The sequence below is a fragment of the Nipponia nippon genome, unplaced genomic scaffold (assembly GCF_047370975.1).
Source record: "Nipponia nippon isolate SJK-2023a ecotype South Korea unplaced genomic scaffold, ASM4737097v1 scaffold_9, whole genome shotgun sequence".
Classification (NCBI taxonomy): domain Eukaryota; kingdom Metazoa; phylum Chordata; class Aves; order Pelecaniformes; family Threskiornithidae; genus Nipponia; species Nipponia nippon.
The window spans coordinates 25,728,192-25,752,260 of NW_028262413.1; the positions used below are offsets into that span (position 1 = coordinate 25,728,192).

At 48.9% G+C, this 24,069-nt stretch overlaps 1 protein-coding gene across 1 annotated transcript; it reads right to left on the reverse strand.

The window, feature by feature from the left end:
• Nucleotides 1-359: 359 nt before the first annotated feature.
• Nucleotides 360-21,377, reverse strand: SORD (sorbitol dehydrogenase). The gene is made up of 9 exons (XM_087744264.1): nt 21,224-21,377; nt 17,657-17,690; nt 16,767-16,931; nt 14,487-14,646; nt 11,939-12,057; nt 11,376-11,441; nt 4,376-4,551; nt 3,410-3,531; nt 360-1,682 (listed from the first exon to the last, which is right to left on the reverse strand). Exons 1-9 carry the CDS (start codon nt 21,281-21,283, stop codon nt 1,517-1,519), a joined length of 1,068 nt encoding a protein of 355 aa, XP_087600390.1. The 5' UTR covers nt 21,284-21,377; the 3' UTR covers nt 360-1,516.
• Nucleotides 21,378-24,069: the final 2,692 nt, after the last annotated feature.

The following is a 24,069-nucleotide window of genomic DNA, read 5'->3' on the forward strand; positions in this document are numbered from 1 at the left end:
TAGGTTTTACCTGGTCAGGCTGACACATTAACAACTCAGTTTACTCTGAGCAGTACTTTGCTTCTCCTTCCGGCTACAGCAAGTTCCCCTGGGTTATCTCTTAGCCCTGTAAAACACAGCACGGACTTGCAGGCTTCTACCTCTGCCAAGATTAACTTAGTCACCTCTGCAATAAATACAAGCTTTGACTTGCAAGCAGTTGGGTCATTTAAGGTTTCATGGTCCTGCCAGCACTGAGCTCGCCTGCAACCTGGCAAGACCCAGCAGTGCAACAGCCCAGGGGTCTGCACAGTCCCCAGGGCCCAAAGTCAGAGACCCCTTCAAACCACCCACCCAACGCTTTAATGGACACAGACACATCAGGTAGGTAACATTTATTGAGGAAAGTTCAGTACCGGCCCCAGAAAGGGACTGATTGCCCAGTATTAAAATTAACGTGACTGTAATCAAAGATTAGATTTTGTTATCTGCAACCTGCTACCTCACTAGTACCTTGTTCGTAGCTCACAAACTCAGCAGGAAGGCCTGATATCCCCAAAAAGTTATGGTTCATTTGCAGTGGTAAAACCTTTGAGTGATGCTGTCTCCTTACTTCTCACCTGTGCTTCCCTCCATGCTAAAAGCGAGTTGTGCCCTCTAACTGCAGCCCCTCCTTGGGAGCCACATAAGGACAGGGCTGTCTGCAGTCCCAGCTGGAGACAGGGCAGTTTACCTGCAAACACACTCCAGCCTGCTATGCAGAGGTCCTTTCTACCCCATGGGGAGCTGCCGGGGTGGGCTTACACAGCAGATATAGTCCCAGCCAGCCTCCAGACCATCTGTTCCAAAAAAGCCCTGAGCTCTGGGCTTTGGGCCCGCAGTTTGCTATTTGCAAAGAGCATGGAGAGAATGACCTGCATGTGCAGATGCTTCCGGCAGAGAGGGGCTGGACAGGCTTTGTTCCACAGGCTGTTACAGTCCCTTTGCATCCCTGAGGGAAGGTGCAACTGGAAGGCAGAGTATTCACGTAGGGCTATCCCACGCCCAGGGACTGCCACACAGCGGTAAGCACAGCCCCAGGGCAGCGCTGGGGCAGGAAGGCGGAGCACCGGCACCTCTGTCCTCACTTCACCCATGTGGCTGGTGACACCCTTCCGCAGTGCATCCACACACACAAACCCCAGAGCCACGCAGGTGGCTCTGCCTGATACACGCAGAGAGACCCAGGATCTTCTGTGCAGTGGGTCTGTCGGAGAAGAACCATGTGAACCATCATCTCTAACCAAACAGTGGTGTTTTGATTCAAACTATTCCCTATTGGTTCTCCATTTGTAATTACCCGTTAATACTCTAATGGTGTATCCCTCAGTGCCATTCACCCTCATTACCATTTGATTTTCTAGCTCTATTACAAAGCAGCGCCTGCATAAGGTGACTGTGTAAACATGCAACAGCCATACATCAGCCTCCTGCGGCCTCATGCTTTGCATCTCAGGCAGGCGGTGTAACGGGGAAGAGGACCGGGCACTGTAGCATCTCAGGGGTTGTGGTCAGTGGGGTCACACTTCAGCATGACTTTTACCCCCTCTCCCCTCTTGGTGGTCTCGAACGCCTCAAGAGCCTTTTCCAGGGGGAAGCGGTGCGTAACCAAGGGTTTGACGTTGATCCGCTTGGATGCAAGCAGAGCAATTGCCACAGGCCACCTGCAAGGGAAATGGAGAGGAGGAGATGAGAGCAGTCACCAGTTTGGAGCCCCAAGGAAAGAGCTTGGAGGAGCCTGGTTTCATTACAGTAATTTCTTCAGCCCAGGCAACCAAGGGGAGTTTTGCCCACAAACAATCTTCCAGAGGGGAAACCTCATGCATCAGGCATGGGAGGTGGGACAAGCCAACTGCTTTGGGCTGTTGAGCACCAAGAAGGTAGGCCCTGCTATACACAGACAGTTGGTGGTGCTTCACCCTCAAGAGGCTGAGCAAGTGAAAATCACAGGAAACAACTATACATCTGAAGCATTGAATGAAAAACAAAACTGCTGTGTGCCACTCTTTTCTTGCCCTGCCTCCCTGCTTGCAGAGTGATCACTCCGGAGTTCAAACTCACTGACTCGGTGCAGGGAGAAGAAAGGAAAAGCCTCAGCCAGCTTCCAACCTCTTGTTTGGTGGAAACTCATGCAATTTCATTGCTTTGCTGCTCCATTTGAATGGGCCAAATTAGAGTGATGGGGATACAAAGGAATGCAGCAGTTAATCTAATTCCCAAACCATCTACTTAAAGACATTTCTCATTTTAAGAAGGAGCTTCACTACATCTCATAAATCCTTCCTGGAAAACCACCTCTACAGACTAAGCACAGATTCTTGCTCTGCTGGGAAGAAACTACAGCTCTGAACACAGCAGAAACTAGGCTGCCAGTGTGCAATGCTGGGTCTCAAGCCCTGCCCAAGGAGAACAAGACCAAAGAGAGAACAGCTGAGCTTTTCCTGCCTTCAGGGAGAGGCCAGCCTTCAGTACACTAAAAGATGTGCCTGTCCACGAGCCATGCAGCTCAGTTCTCCACAGAGAGCCCACATGCCTTCAAACTGGCTCCAGATATATCTTCAGCTCCAGCAAAATGATGAAAACTAAACATGGCTCTTGCTCATCCAAGCATTCACTGATCTCCAACAAGACTGACAACATGATTTCCTTCCAAGATGAGTGGGTACAACCAGCAAGGCTGTGTATTCACAGCTTGACACAGGATGCAGTGCTTGGCATTTTGACTCTTTGCCCAGAATTATGATTCCCCGTACCACTTGCCTCAAAATTGACAATGTAACAGTTAGGAAGGTGGACACCAGGAGGCAGCCAGCTTTTCACAAAGCAGTGTGGGGGGACAGTGCCAGGCCATGTTGCTGCTGATCTCCCACCACGAAGGGTTGAAGCAGCTAAAAGCTGTGCGTTCCCCTCTGCCATGCCATGAGCCAGCACGCTTGTGGACAAGCCAACCTCCTCCAAAACACTCCCAGCACCTGGCCTTCCCTTTATACAGGACGTGAGTTGAAGGCACAAATGTTAATTTTGATTTTTTTTTTTTTCATTTTGGCCCGGTTGCTTACAGCACAGTAAGCGTTTGTTGGGTCTCTTCCTTTCTTTGCACCAAATGCTGCATGAAATAGGACAGCGGGACAACCCAATTGGCTGCTTTTGCTGTGGTCAAGTTTGCAGTGCAGGACTCTTCTGGGAACAAAGACAAAAAATGCAAGACACATCAGTCACACTGTCTGCACTAGAGCGCTGGTATTTCAGAGTGACATGAGGTTTAACCAACTGTAAGGAAAACTAGCCTTTTCCACATCCTCTCTCCTTGTGGAAAGCAAGAATTTCTTAAGGACAGACTTGCTTAAGGACAGACTTGGAGAAACACCAGCCCACCCTGCACAAGACTCACGTGTTGCAGTAGCGGAATATCCCCCGGATATCCACTTCCCGCACAGCAGCATTCACGATGGGCACAGTGACCATCTCAGGCCCAAGACCCACCAGCACCAAGGTCCCACCAGAACGAGTGGCCTGGAAAACAAACATACAAATATGTTATATTTTGCAAAAAAACAGTCACCAGAGCCTACACAGAGGTCTGTAAAAAAATAAAGCCACACTTTGTGGGTGTAATGGACTGTGCAGGGCACAGTGGAGAAGCCAGGGGAGAGGGAGGATGCTGCCAGGAGCCCATAAGAATGAAACATGCAATAAACAAGGCTTAAAAAGCAATCTTTAAAAAATCCCCGAAGGATTTTGGTATCTAAATCTCATTCTGAAAAATGACTGGCATTTAGGAGTACGAAAAGTACTTTCAGATTTGAATGGGAGAGATGTAAAACTAAGAGCCTGATGCTCCACTGATTTTCTCTTTTTGCAGCTTGTCCCATTCGTCTCCTGTCCTTTCACTGTGAAACTGTGCACTACCTTCTCCACATCCTCCCATTAGGCAGTTCAGGACAGCAAAACATCCCCTCCTTAACTGCTTTCTTCACCTGCTGGCATTAATTTTATTAATTATTCTCCTTATTTGGACATAACTTCAACTTAATGGAAGATGCTGCCCTACTTGTACCAGCTGCCTGACGCTGCTGTGTAGCCATGCTTGGGTTTCGGGGTCTTACTGTAGTCTCTTTGGTAAGTGGTAAAGCACCTGAGCATCAAATCAAACAATTATCTCCATGCTGTCTGCAAAGATGTTAACTCTTTAATTCTCTCTCTTAGTTTGCTGTCTAACGAGCACCTTCTCTCCCCCCCACCAAGCCCCTTGAAATTAAACACTACGGGGGCGAAATAACCGTCATTCACTGCTGCGTCCCAGAAAGAGGAAAGCCAATGCCATCACTGCTCTACCCTGGGGCCAAGTGGTACTCACATAAATGCCAGCCTGGATGCAGGCCTGCACTCCTGTACACTCCACAGTTATTTCGGGCATGCAGCCAAGCAGACTTTCCACTTTGGAGGCCACCTCCTGTGGGGTCTCATTTTTTACCTGAATGGTGAAATCTGCCCCCACCTCCTTAGCTTTTTGCAGGCGAGAAGCAGATAAATCTAGAGAAAGACAAAACAAGTCAATAACAGGAGGATTATATGAAGCAGAAGGGGAGCAAGACTGAGCCTGCAGTCTGCTTCCTACCCCCATCTGATGTCTCAACAGAGCCACCTTCTTTGGTGACCAGCTATCTCAGAAGAGAAGGGAGTATTTGTTACACAATAGGAGAAGATGGAAAGCTCCAGCCCACTTGTACCTTCTCAAGAATTTATGTAGACCACCCAGACCAAAGGGCTTCCCACTCTTGATGTAAGTAGGCCACCACCAAGGAGCCCTGATGGAAGCACAGTCATCTGGGGTCTGAACATGCATTCACAGGGCAGCACACAACCAGGAAAGGAAAGGGTCTACATTCCCTCCCTCAAATTCATGCAGCCTTCAGTGAGGAGGCAGGGAGGAGACCTGCTCACTTTTCCAGGCAGGCAGAGAAGGACAAGCAATGGGGACAATGTAAATACTCAGGAGATGCCAAAGGCTTGAGGGTGTGCTTCAAAGAGGTTAAAGTATAAACTCACAGACAAAATCCACACCATGCAAAGCAACGTCCAAGTGAAGGAACAGCTGTCACTGCTAGACACAAGGGGTGTCTTCTGTAAGAACACCAATCCATATATCTCCCAATTTCTCTTTGGTACTGCAGAACATCCAAGAGTGTGCCAAGACAAAGAAGGCAGCCAAGCTTAACTCCCAAGGGCACGCACATTGATGCAAGAACTGCAGCAGGAACAGCTGTGGCCAAGCACTGGCGAGCTACTGTGCCTGCCCCGGGCTACTGCGCGTTGCTGTCCTGATGCTCACCGCAGAGCAGAGGAACCTCAGTGCAGGCAAAGGCAAAAGGCAGCAGGAAGGCAGGACAGACAGGGCAGCACTGACCTACACTCGCCCTGTTTGAAGAGTGCTGTTGTATCTTACCAAAACTGCCACTGTCTAACCCTGCACTGCCCAGTGCCTCTCTGGCCATGAAGCAGCTTCACTAATTGACACGGGACCATAATCCACTAGTGAAAAAGGACGGTAAAAAAACACGTTATACACACGCTCAGCGAGTTAACCTAGGGAGGAGCCTACAATGAGGCAAAAAAACACCACTCACTTTTGCATTTTCCTTCCCTGGCTCTCAAAATTATTTGCTATTGCTCACACTCTCACAGATATCTCTCAAAGGGCACTAGGAAGAGGCAAGGTTGCTCTGACCTTGCACCCTGATGGCTCAGAAATCACCTGGCTATGGACAGCACAGCATTGAGAAGCTTTTCTGGCAGGAGACATTAGGCTCAGAGGATTGTTAACGTGGCTATTTCACTTCTAACGATACCAGACGAAAGCAGATCACGAACTCTCTGAGGGCTTCCTCAATGAACCATCAGCAGATGCTTTCAGCCAAGCAAACTGCAGAACGCATTAGTTGGCAACACTAAGTGCATCCCTGCTGTTACAGACCTCTCCCATCCTTTTACCCTCCTTGTAACAGCACTAGAGGCTGCTGAGCATCTCTCAAGGCAGTTTCCGCCACAGATGAATTAGCAGGCAAGCCCATAAGAAAAAGGGAGCGGATCTGGTAATATGGTGGACCTTGGATACCCCATTAACACAGAGCAACAAAGCTGGTGATGATAAATGTCTATGAGGGCGTGGCTTTACTCTGGTACCTCTTGACAGCGCTATAAATATCTTTTGAAGATCCATAAAATGGTTTGTACCATGGAGCAAGCTGCCCTGGCAGGTAGCCATACTGTTTGTCTCTTCTCTTCCATGTCCCCCAGAAGAAAGTCACCCACCCCTCTCCAGGCATCACTGGTGACCAAGACACCTCTGGAGATGAGGAGGTGGACAGCAGAAAAGAGGAGTGGCATTTCCCAGGCATAAACAGCCTCTTTGCCTTCCACTGAAGCAGTGGTCTACAGGGGCCTGTGTGTTGGCACTGGAAAAGACATCCGGATCGAAGGAGGATGTAACAGCCAAGATTTCCTACACCCAAGATTGAGGGGTGGGCAATGTCTCCTGCCACAGGTACTAGGCTTGAAGACTCGGAAAATCATGCCTTTGCCAGGGGCACACTTGTCTCCAGGACACACAGCATACTCACCACAAAGAAGAAAATACTGCTCTCACCAGGACACAGTCTTCAGAGAAGTCAAAGAGGGGGGTAGGGGGGAAATACCAAGGGAAAAGAGAAGGAGGACGAGGCCACTGCTCTGACATGAGCTGCTCTGACTCAGCCCCAGCGCTGGGAGGAAGCCAGGGCAGAGGACCTGCCCTGCCCATCACGCAGCAAATGTGACATTACTTACTGCCAGGGCAGGTGATGGACATGCCCCCACCAGCAAGTAGGAGGGCTTGGGATGCCTGGTGCGGGCACACTCACCAAAATGAGCACCCAGGAGAGCTGTGGAGGGAGTTTGAAGAAGTGAGAACAAAGAGTAATAAAATGCAGATGAAGGAGCAAAAGCCAAGGCTGAAAAGTAAGGGCAGTATCACCCTGGAAGCCTGGACATGGGCTCTCATTCTTATGGCTGCAGGAGGCATGAGTCACATCTGTCCATCCCAAGCTCTGATTGTTGGGCCTCAGGCTGTGCGTGCAGTCATGCTTGACCCTCTGCTAGCAGCGCTGCACTCAGAGACCTCCCAAGCAGCAAGAACTGCTATTTTTGAGGCACCTGAAGAGTTAAGAAGCACTTCTGCCTGGCATGGCTGGTGTCTCCCAAATCTCAGTGTACAGCAAGACCATAAGGGCTCAAAAGTGCTCCCAGCAATGGACCAAACTCCCCACAAAGTGCCCTGCTCAAAACACCAGTGTGCAACAGATACAGCTGGATTCAGCTGTTTGTAGTATCTGCCCACTCACTAATTACTCTATACTGTCTCTCTGGCAGAAATACATCCAGAAGCAGTGTCCTGGAGCAACAGGAGAGACAGGCTGTCCTGCCAGCCAATGCATTTCAAAGTGGCCACAAAAGTTGCTCTCAGGCAGGAAAACCCCACACCTCTCCTATAGTTGGCCTCTAGTTTGCTGACCTGCTCAAGGAAGTCCTCGTGTTGGAGAGGCATACAGGATGCAGCAGCAATACTGTCAGACCCATCAGAACTGTGATAACATCTTGGTACACCTGGCCTAAGTGAATCATCGTTAAGCACTTACTGAAGCTGACAGATCTGCAGGTTATCAAATGAGAAGGTTTAGAGCTTCAGACACTTGTGAGTCTTGAGAAGGACCAAGTCATTCGGATTTTAAACCTTACTGTGGCTGAACCCCACACAACTCTTGGGAAACTGGTCAATTATACAATTAAAGGGTTGCATCTTGCCTCTAGTCAGAAATTTGTTTTCACTTCCCAGCCACTGGAGCTAATTAAAGTTTTGGGTGCCAGACTAAGAGTAGCCCATTCTTGCTCACACAGAAGTTATCAAATTAGATTTAAGCTTCTCGTGACGGTTTATGAGCCAACTTAGCAGGCAAATATTCTTGAAGCTCTCCAACTTCCTATGTTGATCTTCTTTCACAAAGGAGTTGAACTCTGTCCAGTTATTTATCTTCCCTGACCTTGACTTCCAGGGTTTCTGGAGGCACCGGCACCCAGGACTTCAGATTTAGATAGCACAAGGAGAATAGTTTCCCTTAAGTAGAAATTACTAAGTATACCTTTAGTGACAGACAGAGTAAGGCAAGACAGCCCAACACCGCCATACGAACAACCAAACTGTCACTTCACTTGCTGAGGAATAAGGCTGCCCTTTTACATGCCTCTAAGGAGAAAAGCAGCTTTTCAGAGCAACAGCAATGTCCACGGCAAGGCAGAAGGACAGTAGAAGGTTGCCCATAAATATCAATCACACCAACTCAGCAGCGGAGTGGAGAAAGCCATAGACCTTAGGGAAGAGTAGATGAGGACCCATGAAACAAACTGATCTTCTGCACCCAACTGCGGTCCATTAAATACATCAAACACCACCACCCCCCGCCAAAAGGGAGAACACTAGTCTGCCAGGAATAAAGCACTTCAGGGAGAAGAGCAAAGGTTAAGCACTAATACCTTTTATCAGGCAAGCTGCCTTATCTGGGAGGAAAGGCAAGCTTTGGCACACACAAACCTTTGGAAGGGTAGGGCTGAGCATTAGTCTCTAGCTACAGTGCCAGCTGCTCTCCGGGAGTCCCAGAGAAGGGACAAGACCCCTCGGCAGAGACATAACTTTCCAAAATTCGTTGACTCCACATGTGCCAAAGACACCCACCACAGAAGCTGTAGGTGGTGAGTCCTCTCCAGGTCAGGAGAAAGCTCTTCTAGATATTTCTATAGTTGTGTGCAGCTTGTCAAAACAAACACAAACATTTAAAGCCTTAAGTGCTGCATAGACAAAGCTCTTCACAGACAAACACATCATAAAATCTCCGGGCAATGAATTCAAAGAATCTGGTAGCAAAGTACAAGAGGGCCTTTGTCGGCAGACAGGCACCTCACATGCTCCTAAAACCGACACAAAAAGCAGTTCCTTGAGAAGGGCAGCAAAATCCCCAGCGGCAACGAGCCAAACTAAACCCGTTCCTCAGTTCACATCACATACAAATATTTGACTAGGGACAGCACCTCCATGGGTGTCTCTGAGCATCTCAGCCATACACCTCTTAGGTGGGAGATGTCTACAAGTTACAATCATTACCTAGGCCAAAGCATAAAGATAAGAAGGGGTTAATTCCATGTAGCTGAGCTTGCTGACCCTACAAACCAGGTACCAAAAACTTCCTATGGCTACCTGAAGCCCTATGGCACATGCTATACAGACCTGCTTGCCAAAGGTCCCCAGGAGCAGTCTACGGGCAGAGACAACAGCAGCTCCCAGTGTTACAGGGAAGAATACACCCAGGCAGGACCAGGAATGGGGCAGAAGGCTGAACCAGCTGCCTCAGCACCACCAACCCCTGCCAGCTCACCAAACCCTTCCCCACCCAAGGACTGGGTCACCCACCACTCCCTGCACCAGCTCAGCTCGGCAGCAAGGTTCCTCATATGTGATTCAAGAGGCAGAGTTGCTTTTCCTGCTATGCAAACATCATCCTCAAATGACAACGCTTTGCAAAATCTAAAGCCTGGACCGATCACGTCCACCAAGCACACACCTGCAGGGTGAGGCCAGTAGAGCAAAAAGTGCCCTGGCCTCGTCAGCAAGAGGATTTAGGGAGGAGAAGGCAATAATCTGCCTTAGGTTTTGATATGCTACTGAAGAATGTTTCCACAAAGGCAAGAGGGTGGGACCTGAATTTTGTCTCTCAACCCAAAGATGGAAACACAGTAATAGAGAGGTCAAAAATACAGCTGGCCCAAAGTGTGGGAGGTGGAGTAACAGCCGTCTGAAAGGTCCATGTTGGGTCTTTGGCCCAAAATTGCTGCAGCAACCCATGCTCGTTGTCTAGTCGTACCTGTAACTGCTCCTCCCAGCCACCACTGCTCAGAAGGATCAAAGAGTAGTGGAAAGACCACTCCCAGGCCCTGTCCAAATCCCAGCTGAAAATTTCAACCAGGGAACCTCCTGAGGTTACTCCAGCTCTCACTTCTTGTGGGCAAGCTACACAGAGAAGAGCCTGACCTTTGAGGAGAGGTGGAGGGAGCTGGACTGGGTTAGCAGGGCAAAGAGAAGGGGGGATTTAACGGCTGTCTGGAACAACCAGAAGATGCTGCAAAGACGATGGAGGCTCATTTCAGTTGTTGCAGACAATACAGGGGGAAATACCTACACGTGATAGTTTGTGAGCGGACCCCAGAAATACCTTCTTCATTAGGAGGTGGTGCTATCCTGGAGTAAGTACCCAGAAAGGTGTGATCTCCATCCTCAGCAGTTTTCCAGGTGCAGCTAAACAAAAACATGGCTGCAAGCAGCAGTGGACTAGAAACCTCCAGGACACAGTTATGCAAGGAAGACCCATTTCTGAAATGCAGGGACCCTGAAAAGGTCGTTTCAGTCATTGCGGATAATCAGTGGAAAATTAAGCCCCCCAAGTAGGACAGCAGAAAGAAGGGCAGCAAAAGAGAACTAGAGAGGGACAATGTGGTTGGACACAGAAAGGACTGTGAAAACACGTGTCCAGGTCATCACCTAGCACTACAAGAGAATGGAAAAAAACTGCTCAGAGCAAACCTCCAAGAATAGCTCCAAACAGGGTATAAAATACACTGTGTTGCCTGGTCTGCATGACTAGGTGAAGACTAGAAGCAGATATAATCAAAGTCTATAAATACTACAGGGAAGACGAAACCTGATCCTCAAGGCTTGATCTATGAGCCAAAGGCAAAACACAAAGTTGAAGTCAGAAGAGCTCAAATCGGGAAAAAAAAAAAAAACAGTCAGTGATCAGAGGCACCAGGAGCAAGCTGAGCTTCTGTAACTTGGAGCTTTGTCATACAGATGCATTGCCTCTTCACAAAAGACCTGCTCAAAGGCTGAAAAAGGTCTCTAAGCTTCATCCAAGAACCACTCATTAGCCTCTGGTTTATTCTCATTGAAGCACTGTAGCTACTCCACCTGCACAACTTGTTTGTGCTAGGAAGCAGAAGTTATTACCCTGGTCCGATAACCTAGCAGAGAAGCACTAGTTGCAACCTGCACCTTCTTACAGATCCCATTTAGTGCAAAGATCAAAGTCTTGTCCTGGGGAATGAGGCATCTGTTAGGATTCCCTCCAGACAGGCACGCTACTACTCCATTCATGAATAGACTTTGCATTGGGCTTGGGCTGCCTTCCTCAGCAGTTACCTTGAAGGAATAATGTGGAACTAGTCAAAGTGTCATATTGTAGGAAACAGGCACACTCTTAAGGGTTAAAAGGACTTACCTGTAATTACCACAGTTGCTGCACCCATCATCTTAGCAACAAGCACGTTAACAAGGCCAATTGGTCCTGGGTACAAAGGGGAGAAAGAGAACATATACAACTGCCAGACAGCACCAGCCATAGGCTCTGAACATGCCCAGAGCTCAGCATGTTCCTAGGCTCAAGGAGGCTCCGACTGTGTTTCCAGGTGGGCAGCTCTGGGATCACAGCATCACCACGATCCCAGGGCAGCGAGACCAGCTGCTGAGAGAGCAGCTATTGCTACACAAGGGACTCTGCAAGGAAAAAGGGACTTTCTGCAAGGAAAACACCACCTGCTCCTCTGCGCCCTTGAGCTGGTAGGCTCAGCACGCCCAGACACTGCACTTTGCATTTGGGCTACTCAAAATGCAGCACTGTAGTGCAGCATGGGCAAGGACAGCCTCAAGGTCCCCCTTGGCATCCCTGTAACTCTGCCATGACCCATGCTTACAGCAGAGCCTAGAAGCCCAGCCTGCACCCTGTCCATCCCTGTCCATGCTGCGGCAGGCAGAGAACCCAAGAACTAGATATGTTCACCATACCAGAACCAGACACAAAGACTTTGCTTCCCAGAGTGACTCCCGCCCTTCTGCAGGCGTGGATTCCCACCGAAAGGGGCTCGATAAGGGCTCCTTCTTCAAAGGTGACATTATCTGGAAGCCTGCAAGAACAAAACACAAGCAACAGTCACCAAAGAGGTTTATGAGGGTGATGAGGAAAGCTGTGACACTCGAGGACCAAACATGGCATCTAAAATCCCAATGGCAAAATACACTCTCACTGTTGGTCTGAGAAATGCAGGGCTGGAAGGCGTTTCAAGAGGTTATATTGCCTCCTTCCCTCCTCTGAAGCACCATCAAGTACACCTAAACCATTTACCAGTGAGGTTTGCCTAAGCACCAAACACAGGGATCCACAAACTTCCCCACACCATCTCTCCAGTACTTGGTGAGTCAACCCTAAAACTCCTTTGCCGCTCATTCCCTTTGGAATAAACCCCACAGTTGCGTATGCATCACCTCGAAGGCTGCCTTATGGCTGGGACCCATCATTAAGCTCCCAGACCCTTCACCTGGGTTGAATCATTCTGCTCCACACTTTTAGAAAACATCTTGCTGCCAATGGTGATGCCACATAAAGCAAAGGCAGCCAGATCCAGGTCTCCCCATCACGCCCTGGATGTCCTCCCCTGATGCACCAAGTGCTTCAACCAGTAGACTGGTCCCAGCAGTCAGGGAAAATGTGAACAGTGAGTACAAAACACGTTTTGGACAGAAACAGCACTGTAATGCAGCTAGCACAAGTGATGGAAAAAAGCAGAGGGGGGTGAAACCCTTCTGAACTGCTGACAGAAATAAATCCCAGCCCCACAATGCAGCCCTCCAGAAAGTCACTAGCGTGGTCTCTCACATAGCAGGTGCTGGGAGCTGTGTCTGTGAGGAAAGTCTTTCAGACAGCCCTGGGAAGCTTGAGGTCAGATCTCAGCCAACACGAAGACAAAGTAATGGAAATGACAGTTGTGGGAAGGCAGCTGTAAGATGTCTACATGTCCCTTATCTCCAGGAGGCACTGAAGGGCTGACTCCAAACGTTCGGTTGTCTGAGAGTTTGGTATCACATTTGCTCCTACTGGGTCTGGGTACTGCTCCATCAACAGGGAGGGCAGCTTTGTGGCACAATCCCACCTCCATCAAATTACTCAGAGTACCCAACACAGGGTCCATCCACCTGCAGAGGGACAGACAACACCTGCCCAAATACGTGAGAACCCACTGAGCTCAGCCTTCATCTATTCTTAGCAAATCTGTGCTGGCAGAGTGACTTCATGCCAGGGAATCTGCTCTGCATCAGATGGCCACGACATTGTTGATTTGGACCTGGGAGCACCAGATCCAGGCTTCGCATTTCACAGCTTAGGAAAAAAAAATTTAGCCAAAGTAATATTTACTCAAATTGGAGAAAAAAGCAGGTCTCCGCCTGGAAGAAGACAGCTACAAACCAGTTGCTTCCTCACAAGCAAAAACTTGTGATGTTGTCAGAAAATATTATTTTAACAACACACAGAAAATCAGTGATAGCTGGTCTGGACAGTGAGAAATTAGTCCCATCCAGACCAGCATTTCATCCTGACAGCAGCTGCTTGAGATCTGCTTTGAAAGGAGCTTCCTGCCCGAGGACTCTCGTGAGAAGAGCATTCAAGTGCCTCCTCCCAACTGATTTGATCCTGAACGCTTCCTCTGCAGACACCAAAGATCAATCCTGAGGACATTCTTGCTCATGGAAGTACCAGCTGCACACAGACTGAGAAAGAACAAGCTCCACAGGTAGACCCGTCTCAGGAGGCCACTACCTTAGACTATTTTTAACTCCTTGTGTAAATGCGCTTATGTGGGTAAAACATTGCACAGGTTTATTTGGGTTTCTAGTGTATTTGCCAGAGTACTTAAGCACAGACTTGCTTTTAAGCAAATGTGTCAGTCCTGCCACAATTAAGAATATACTCAAGTTTGCTGAACTGGATATGGAAACAGATGTGTAATGCTGGCAGCTTAGTGGGGCCACTCGGTGCCACACAAAAAAGCAGCTTAGCAGGGACACTGCTTTCTGTTCCTGTTCTGCTCTAAGTAGGATGACTTTGTTTCAAATGACAGAGTGAGGTGTCAGCAGTCAATGTGGTGCTTCCTGAAAAGCAGCACTAAAGCCAGCTTAGCTCAAAGAATCAGACCTTCAGGCACCATCCTAAGAAGGCCAAGATATAAAAAGACAGCAGAAAAGAAACCAAGAGCAGGGAGCAAAAGGGAAAAGGAAAATAATTAAAGGGTAAAGCAGTGGTGACATTCCAGGAAACGTGCAAGAAATGTTTGTTTATGTCTGGCACCAGAGGGGATAAACTGCACCTGCCTGACAAACCCGTTGCAAAGTGGCTGCCATCCAAGCCTTATACATGTTATTTATGGATCAGAAAGCTATAAAACCTGTTGTGTTCAAGTAAAGAGTGTTCACTGCAATACTCAAAAGGGCCAAGAGGCAATTGCTTCAGCTAATCCCCCCCCAGGGAGTACATATTTCTCTGCGGGGGGCATCGACTAACTTGTAGCAGTAACCGGCACTGTGCTTGTAGTAGCGGCACAAGTTCCCATCATCAGGAGGCGTCGCGCAGAAGAAGATGGTTGGAGACAGGTTATAGCGGCCAGTTTTGCAGAACTCATCCATTTCTCTTGGGACGCCGGGCTCAATGGCCACTCGATCACCTGCCAGGGTGAAAGCAAACTGTGTTACTTGGGAAGAAGGTGGGCACATAGGTATGAGTAGCACTGAACAACCACGGAAGACAGCATGAAACCCTGGTACAAGAGAAGCATGAGGGACATCTGCTAACTGAGGAAGATCATGCTGCACACACCAGGCAAGTTCCTAACACTTCCTTAATGGCGGACTCATATCTAAGATCTTCACAGTTACTTGAAAAGAGCTGGTGTTTCAGAGGCACAGACACAGAGCAGATGGAAGCTCAGTCACATACAACCCTCTCTCCAGCTGCCTTGCACTCAGCCTCAGTAGATGAAAAGGCAGCCCTCACCCCAGGTAATCGCATGGTGATCAGATTTTTTTCAGAATCTGTAGTAACTGGAAGAGGAAGTAATTAGGACACAGCAGGTTAGCTCTGCTAGCCACCACACTGCCAGCTGGAAATGGCTGTTCCTTGGGAAGGGAGCTCACAGTGCAGAAGCACACCCAGGAGTGAGGCAGGACTCATTGGGGAACAGAGACATCTTGATGCTACAATGGAGCAGCGCAGACTGCTGGAAGGACACACGCTGCAGGACAAAGAATAATTATTTAATTGCAATCACGAGGCAGGATGGACTAAAGAAAACAACTGTGTGACCACAGTACAACTTGCAAGTACACAAGGGACACAAGACAGCCCATTTTATTTGGCAGAGGAAGCCAGTCAAAGCCAAATCTCTCTGCAAAGCTCCCCACCAACAGGCTTTCAGTCAAACAGGAGGATGGATCGAAGTAAAGAGCCATCTAGCCCACTCCACCACCTGTGATATGGCCAACAGGGGATGTCTGGGGGTGAGAGGAGCAGGACAAGCACATACTGAATGTTCTCCCAGCCTCCCATTATATTCAGCTGTGGGGCCTCCCAAGCTGCATGTGGTTTCTTTATTAGGTATTTAGTCGAGGGTATTTAGTAACCCTCAACAATTTCTCTTCCACCTTCCACCATGTAAACTTTTAGCATCTACACCATCCTTTGCCAAGGAGGCCTGCAGGTCTGCTACATCTTGGGTGAATGCTGCACCTGGCTCCGACTGTCCCTTACTCTGATATTGGAGGAACCAGAGAACAGGTAACCTTTATGTGCCCTCTCCCTGCCCTCCATGAGCCTTCAGACCTGTGTCACATGTCCTTGAGCTGTCTCTCCAGCTCCTAGCTCAAGTTCCTAACTTAGTCATTTGTCATAGAGACGCTGCTCCACATCTCATCATCTCCTTGTCTTCCTCTGAAACTTCTTCACTTCTTTTATATCCCTTTGGAAAGGAGGAGACTAGAACAGCATGCAGAGCTCCAGATGTGCAATGATGTCCTCTGATTGAGTCTCTGTCCCTTTCCTAACACTGATTTGCGTTTTTCACCATTACTGAGCCAACATTCCCATGCACTGTTGTCAGAGCCAAAGGTCTCACTCTTCAGCAGTGATGGTGAGTCCATCATTTTAGATACGAAGCTGGGTTTGTTTCTTCTGTCGTGGACACCACTTTATGTTTATCTGCATTGGATTTCCCCCGCATCTTATTGCCCAGGCACCCTTAAGGTCTCTCCGTAATTCTTGCTAGCTCTTCCATGTCCTCTCCACCCTGCCTAAGTTGCTATCATCAGCAAACCGCAAAATTCACTGCTTAGCCCATTTTTCACAGCAAACTGTAGAGGTCACACCACGGGGCCTGGTACAGTTGCCTTAGTGACCTCTCTCCACTGCAGGAGGCCATTTGCTCCTTCAAGAACACACACAGTGAAGAAACATTAACAGCAGGTTGTTGGTAAGAGCAACACACATGGTTTCTGAAGCTTTATCTAGCTTCTTCAAAAGGCACTGTGTACCAGCATACGCCCTACTCTGCATTAAAATAAAGTCAGACCAGCTCAAGGTATCCCAGGATAAAGCATACCTAAGAAATACCATAAACTACAGTGGCCAAGCTGGGTGATTAATAGCACAGTGACACTCTTGGAAGGAGAAAGTCATATCTCACAACATCAGATAAATTTACCTAACAAAAAAGCACCGCCTATTATCAACACATTCTCAGGAACTGATTAGCAGGAAAACAAATAAAAAGACAGTTTTGATTCCAGTTACCTGGTTTCAGATGAGTCACTCCTGATCCCACTTTGATGACAGTCCCAGAAGCTTCGTGCCCCAACACCATGGGGTCCTTCACAACAAAATCCCCGATTCGACCGTGCTGCCAGTAGTGAACATCAGACCCGCAGATCCCAACAGAATGCATCCGCAGGAGGACCTCTGCCAGAAAAGGAAGAAAGGTTCCTTGTAAAAAACCTTAGCTTCTTGGGCACCAGGAGAGCGACATGTGTGCTGTCCCTGTGCCCCACAACAAAGGCCAAGCCAGCACTGAAACAACCCAAATTTACTAGCATTAAATAAATGTACCAGAATTGCACATGCATGCATTAGGATGAATGGCATACTCATGAGACACCTGCTGAAATACAAAACTATACAAGGATTTCCAAATCAGGAAAGCTTAAAATATGGTAAGACCCCTGTCAACAAAAGTTAATGCAATCTAAGAGAGGCGTGACTATTACTGGAGCAAGAATAAAAGAGCAAGTCCATTCAATTTTTCCTTCTTCCTAAGCTATGATTTCAGCCCTGGAGAGTTAGTGAATCAAATTTCTATCAGCCCATATGCCTAGCCTATTAATATTTAGTCCTGCAATAAGATCATCTGACATGTCCCAAGAGCTGTTTAATGTGAAATACACGAACTGATGAAACAGGAAGCAAAAAAAGCCAGATAAAGGGGTGTATCTGTGACTGCTCCAGCTCTTCTTTGCAAGTGGAAATGCAGCATTATCTGTTGCAGCCACACTTTTTTTTTTTTAAATTATTTTATATTTTCTCAGAAATATTTTATCTCTGTATAATATCAAGGAGCGACACAAGAGAATGAGAAAAGAAAGAGATTAGTAAACAAAGCAGACAGAAGCAGTCATCTCTAGACCTACCATTGGGACCCGGTTCTGGGATTGGGCGGTTTTCCTATGGACAAAAAGAAAACAAAAAAGCATTCAGCTGCTTGTGCATGGCCATGGAAATACTTCATGAAAAGTCAGTCCAGGTTAGCTCAGGTAAATCCGTAAGCAGATCAGGTTTTTGGTTCTGTCTGCTCAGTAAGACATTGTTGTGCAACGAGGAGGGATATAAACGTGCAGTCTCCACTTCCTCCCTAAGCTCACCTCATTTTGCTTGCACGGTGGAGTACTGTGGGCATCGAGTGAGCACACAGCCAGCTTGTAAATCCACTCTCCAAACTATTTTGCAGTAACTTCCCCTTCCCTGCCCAGACAAGAGCCACATACTAAACTTTCCTGCCCTGGAACAGCCTCAAGTTTCAGGTGAATCCTTCAACCCACTGGCTGACAAAAAAATTCACCTTCTGCAACCAGGAAGATTCTGAACCACCTATTTCTATAAAGTGTTAATATTGCAGTGTTTATATGATGATGATGATGATGAAGAATATTTTTACTACATAATAACTCAATGTATAAATCAATTGTAAACATTACTGTACATCACATTTAAAGTCACATCCTCTTGTAATTGGCATGACACCTCTTTATGGGATGAATGATAAAACCAGAATTATAGTAGTCACTTGGCCCCAAGTCACCCTTCAACCCAAAAGGTCTGCAGGCCTTTTGCCTTCACTGAACTCCCTCTTGATGTTTTACAACATCAAGACAGTACGATACCCACCTAGCACCCACCTCTAGGATCATGTCTCTAAGAGAAGCCCCACTAAAGTAGTTAGTGCTAAAAACGAACTCTTCGTAATCCATTTGCTACTCATATTTTCATGCATCTTAGACCCCTTTACCCACAGTGCAAAATAGGGCACAAGACCTTTGAGCAGAGCTCACACAGTTCCTCTTCAAAAATTTGGTGCATATACATTAGTGAGCCCACAGCCGGTTATTTCTCCTTGCGAGAGCATCTTCAGTTAGCAAGAAAACTGATCTCTGGATTTGAGAGATGAGCAATCGTTTTATAGGAGTCCTCCACATATTAGCTTCACCAGTTAGAAGCTGCTATATAACAACAAACAGGAGATTTTCTGCTGCCCTACTGCAGAGAAAGCGGGGTATCCCTTCCTGCTTTTGGGGAGCAGTGTTTTGCGTTTTAGCTAATTAAACACATTCTCAATCCCAGTATATTCCTCAACTTGTGCCTTGTACTTCACCAATCTAAACATCAAAAAAAGAGAAATTCTGGAAATACATTCTCAAATCGCTGCTCTGTTAAAATACCTGCTGAATAATCAGTGCTGTAAGTGGGCAGGATGGCCCAAATTCTATTGAATGGAGTGCAAATCAAAGTACAACCCAACCTACTGAAATTTTCAATGTTCAAAACTGTATCTGCATTTTTTTCTATGTGGGGTGTTTGTTTTGTCCTACTAAGGACACAGCCCAGAGCATTATTTTTAAAAGAAGTTGATCTAGATGTCATCTCTAATATAGAAAATGCCCAATAAGCATGCAATCTGGTAACACATCAGAGGTACAGACCACCTCAGCTATCTCAAAGGGACTGAACAGAACAGTCCATGGTGAGAGATAAAGCAAGCCAACTTCTAGCTGAATATGTGTATGTCGCATTCCTCAGCCCAGAAAAAAACAGCTGTGCCGAAAAACAGACACTGTGGTAGAAAGTGAATCCTCCAGCCTGATTTGTAGAAAACAGCGAGTGACCAAACTGCAAGACCCCAAAGTATGTCAGGACGCATGTTCTGCTTACTGTCCATTGTTCACTGAGAAGTTCAGAGACAGCAACTGGTGCAACTGAGGGTGTGAAGGAAATGCAGCAAATGTTTTCTGTGAAAGGAGACATATAAAGAGAGGATATGGTACATGCATAAAAAACAATAAATCCTCAAGTGGCAGCAAACGTGAGCCTGTGGCAACCACTTAAGGTCAAGAGGAAAGTCAACAAAAATGAAGCCAAAACATTTTCGCATAAGGCAGGTCAGCTATTGAAGTCATGGTGACTCTCCCCAGAGGAAACACATCCACAAGAATCAAGAAGGGCATGGGAATTACGAGGAAGATGATCTCATCTACCTTTAGGTATCAATAACGCAGATAACTTCAGATTTCACTGCCTAGACTCCTTACACAATCAGTGGGGCAATGAAATGAGTGCCATTCACATTGTGGCAAAGAAACTTTAAAGAAGCCCAGGAGGATCACACTCCGAGGAGCTGCCAGGGGAGCACTGATGACCACCTCCAATGTCTCCAACAGTATGAATACCCCAAAGAAAACTCATGCATCTGGGTGTAAGCCAGTTTAGAGACCTGCAACACAGACAGGATGGAGCCAGCATCCACTCTCACAAGTCTCATACACCTTTCTAAATCACAGGGTTTTGGAAACACTTTCTTGAACTAGAGGGCCCATGTCAATTCTCACTCACTGTGGCGATGCCTTTTATTTCTAGTAGAAGTCAAGCTGCACATGCTTCTAGTGAAATTGCAGTTATATCAAAGGTGGCTGGAAGCCACACAGGAATCACCCACACGAACGCTGCTTAGCCTTTGGAATGGGTCGCTTGAGCTGTGCAGGAATGGTAAAATATCAACTGCTTCCCTGATAATCATCCCCCAAACGAGGTGCTGCAGGTATCCAAAGTCTGTGTATTCGTAAGAGATCTCCTGCCAGAACTGTTTGTACAGAAAACTGCCTGTCCACGTTTGCCCATGTAAATCTTCCTTCCCCCATCTGCCACTTGCCAAACAGGGAAACACAAATCTCCATCAGCACCACAACGATTCAGCACCCAGGAACATCCAAGCGTTCGCAGTCAGAGAAGCAGAATCTGTCTGAAGCACCGACTGAAAATAAAGGTCCCCTTATCAATGAGGGTATTCCAGCATAAGCACAGGTGTGACCCGGGGGGCTGCTCCCCTTGAACCCTCCTGCCTGCTTCTCACTTGGGCTCTCAGGAGCCCGAAGAAGCCACAGTCACCCTCCATTCCTGCTTTCTGGGAAGACCTTGCTCACGGGACTGTCTACCGAACAGCACCTGGTCCCCGTCCCCTCCTCCTCCCCGCACAAACCCAAGAGGGGCTCGGGCGGCCCTGAGCCATGAGGCAGCCCCGAGCTTTGGGCTCCCCGCGCCCCGCCTGCCCCACGGGTCAGCCCCCCTCGAGCATGGGGGCAGCCGCTGCCCTTCCCCGCTCCCAGCCCGGGGCCAGTTCAGCTCACTGACCCGGCAACGGGCCGGGGGACCGGGGGGCACGGAGGCCCCCCCGCCTCGGTGCCGGGGGCTCAGCCCCAGCGGGCTCCCGGCCCCGCGGGGAGCTGTCTGCCGGCGCGGCGGGGCGGCCCGGCCCGGCCCGGCCCGGCTCCCCCGCACCCGCGCCCGGGCCGCGCTGCGGAGCCGCCCCCCGCCGCCATCCGGCTCGGCCGCCCCGGGCCTGCAGCGCCGCTGAGCGCGGCCCCGCTCGCGGCCCCCTCCGCCCGGGCCCCGCCGAGCCGAGCCACGGCCCCGCTCCCCCCGGCCCGTACCAGGCGCAGGTCCCCGGCTCGGTGCACCACCACGGCCAGGTTCTGCCCCGGCGCCGCCATGGCTTGGCTCGGCGCGGCGCGGCTGGGCTCGGCGCGGCGCCCGGGTCCAAGGGCCGGCGGGGCCTCCCGCCGTGCGGCCGCCCCTGTGCCCCCGGCCGCCCTCCGCGACAGGCCCGGCGCCGCCCCCGCGGCACGGAGCGCCAGGCCCGGCCCCAGACCCCGGCCCCAGGCCCCGGCTGCAGGGCCCAGGCCCCAGGCCCGGCCCGGCTGGGCCTTCCTCAGAGGGCGTCCGCAGCCCGGCAGGCCGCAGCCTCGGGCCCCCGCCGCCCTCCCTGGGCACTCACAGCGCCTGGGGAGCAGCTTCAGCTGGGGGCCCACTGGCTGCCCTCCCTGCACCCCCACCCCGCCCAGACACAGCTTGGGCAGGGATGCAGCGGTCCCGGTGTTTCAGAGCGTAACTGGGTGCCACCAGGCCCTGTCCCCTCTCATGTCGCGTCCGCCCGGGTGTGTGCCACTTCTGTGCTAAATGGAGCGGTTTCGTTCATCCTGCTGCTGGTGTGAAGCTGGCGTCAATGCAGCACTGTGCACTTTGTCTAAAATTCAACAAAATGCAGGCCCGTGCACTTGCTTGGACCCAACCAGACACAGCATCGTTGGAATGTGGATATGTCAGCTGGGAGAATGGCTTATTGGGAAAAAACTTGAGATTACGGGGATTCTGGGTTTCAGGAATAAGCGGTTTTCTGCCCAAGATCCTTGGCTAATGGAGTTGGCAAAGATCTCAAGGTTATCCTCTCCAGTGCTCCCTAAGAGTAGTCTGAAGCTGAAAGCTTTCCGAGCTTGACTTCCTTGGAAAAATAGAAAATGTATAGGATATGTCATAGAAAGTTGCCAAAACCAGATAAAAATACCTGCACTTCTAATATTATTGTTTCCTCCTGCTTGCATGAATGGGAATATTTATGAATTTGCTGTCCTTTTTGCAAAAATGTTTCACCTTCTAGGCAGATGAGGACTGATGCGTTTCTTTTCTCGCTATCAGTGACATTCCCCGTAATGCTTATCTGAGCGGGAGTCAGCATCAAATTAGTGGCCATGAGCCGCCCCCGTGGTTACTCTGAGGGCAGGGGAAGGAACGTGTGTGCGAGGGAAGCTGTGACAAAATGCCTTACTCAGTGTTACACAGCAGTGCAATTCTTGCCGCATCCGCTGCCTCAGTGGATGAATCAGGAATAGTTACATTTCTGCAAATTATGGAAAGACGGGGAATGGCCGTCTTTTCCTGGGCATGCTCATTTTCTCAAGGAATCCTTTTGTGCCTCTTCTTTTTGGGACATATTTGCAGCTAGCCTCCAAACTTGACTTGCTGTGCAAATTGTCTGTGGTGTTCTGTCTGCATCGTAGCTTGGAAGTCGCCGTGAAATCCCAGAGCTCTACCAGCAACAGTCTGCCTGGCCCTTTGGCTCTGTAAATCTCAAGAAACGCTGGAGGCACATACTTGGAGATTAGCTGAGAACTTGGGGCTCTTGCTACAATACAAGTCCTTTGGGTCACAGGAGTCATCTTCAGCTCCCACAACACTAAATCTCGCTCTCCTGATGGACTCTCTTCCCTGATACTGCTGATTTTCAGATAAAACCCTGAATAAGTAGAGTTGCTCAGAATTAAGCATGCCTGGGGATGCCCGGGAAACTGGTCATTCCCATGTGGCCTTATTCCTCCTTTTCTCAAGGGAAATTTTTCACAGGCTCAATATTTGCCCCAGATAATTTCTCTCCATTTGAAACCACCTCCGTTTCTTGGGGCACAGTTGCCCATTGCAAAAGCAGTGCTGGCTCCTCGCATGCTGCAGCACACACTGAGATTTACTCTGTGTGCATCAAACAGATCAGGCCAAAGGCAGGTGTGTTTCAACTGCCATGGGCTTTGTCTTGCTGCAAAAGTGCCTTCTGTGCTGCTTTGATCTGCTTTTGCGCACCAGGGGATGCTCTGAAGAACCCAGCCTCTGGCTGCTGCTGTGCCCAAGGTGTCACTGCCTTGATGGGATGGGGTGGCAGATTTAAAGTGCTTTGGTTCTGTCGTCTTCTCTCCCAGGAAGAACTGATGGTGCTGGCTCTTCTTCTCAAGGCACAAGTGATGCCCTTGGCCAACACGGCCTTGTGGCCAGACAGCCTCTGCTCCTGCCCTGCAGGAAGATGGGGAGGAAGATGGTTCCTTGCCAGCATTTGGGCAGACAAGTGGGTTTTTGTTGGGGCAGGAGAACTGGTTCCTTCAGCTCTTCTGCTCCTCCCTACCATGACTGTCAGCACTGTGTCTTCAGTTTCCTCCCCTTCTCCTTCCCACTTTCCTTCTGGATCAGATCCACTTCACACCCATCTGTGTTTTCTCTGCCAGTATTTGCTGCCTGACAGCTAGCTCCAGCGTGCAGACTGGGTCTGCTCTTGCTTCAAGATCACATGGACTTCACCAGCTGCTACAAGTCCTCTGAGGTCCTTGTTTAAAAGAAGTTTTGAAGCTCTTGCCATGGTCCATTTCTCTTTGTTTGCCTTCAGCATTGCCTGGCAAGCTCTTTTGACTGCCAACCAAAGAGAGCTCTAAATAAAACATACTTAGGACTTAGTTGCACATTCATTTCTTTTCCTCTTATGCTTATGGGCATCCAACTTTTATTGACCACAGAGGTCATTCACATTGCTTCAAGCACACAATAGCGGTGCTATAAAGATCATGTCATAGCCATAAGTTGACCTTGCAAAACAATCCTTATTACCAGAACAGTTTCACTTTGCATTAGCTCAACAAAAATATATGCTTGCCTTTTTAGTCAATGATCAGGATCATTGTTG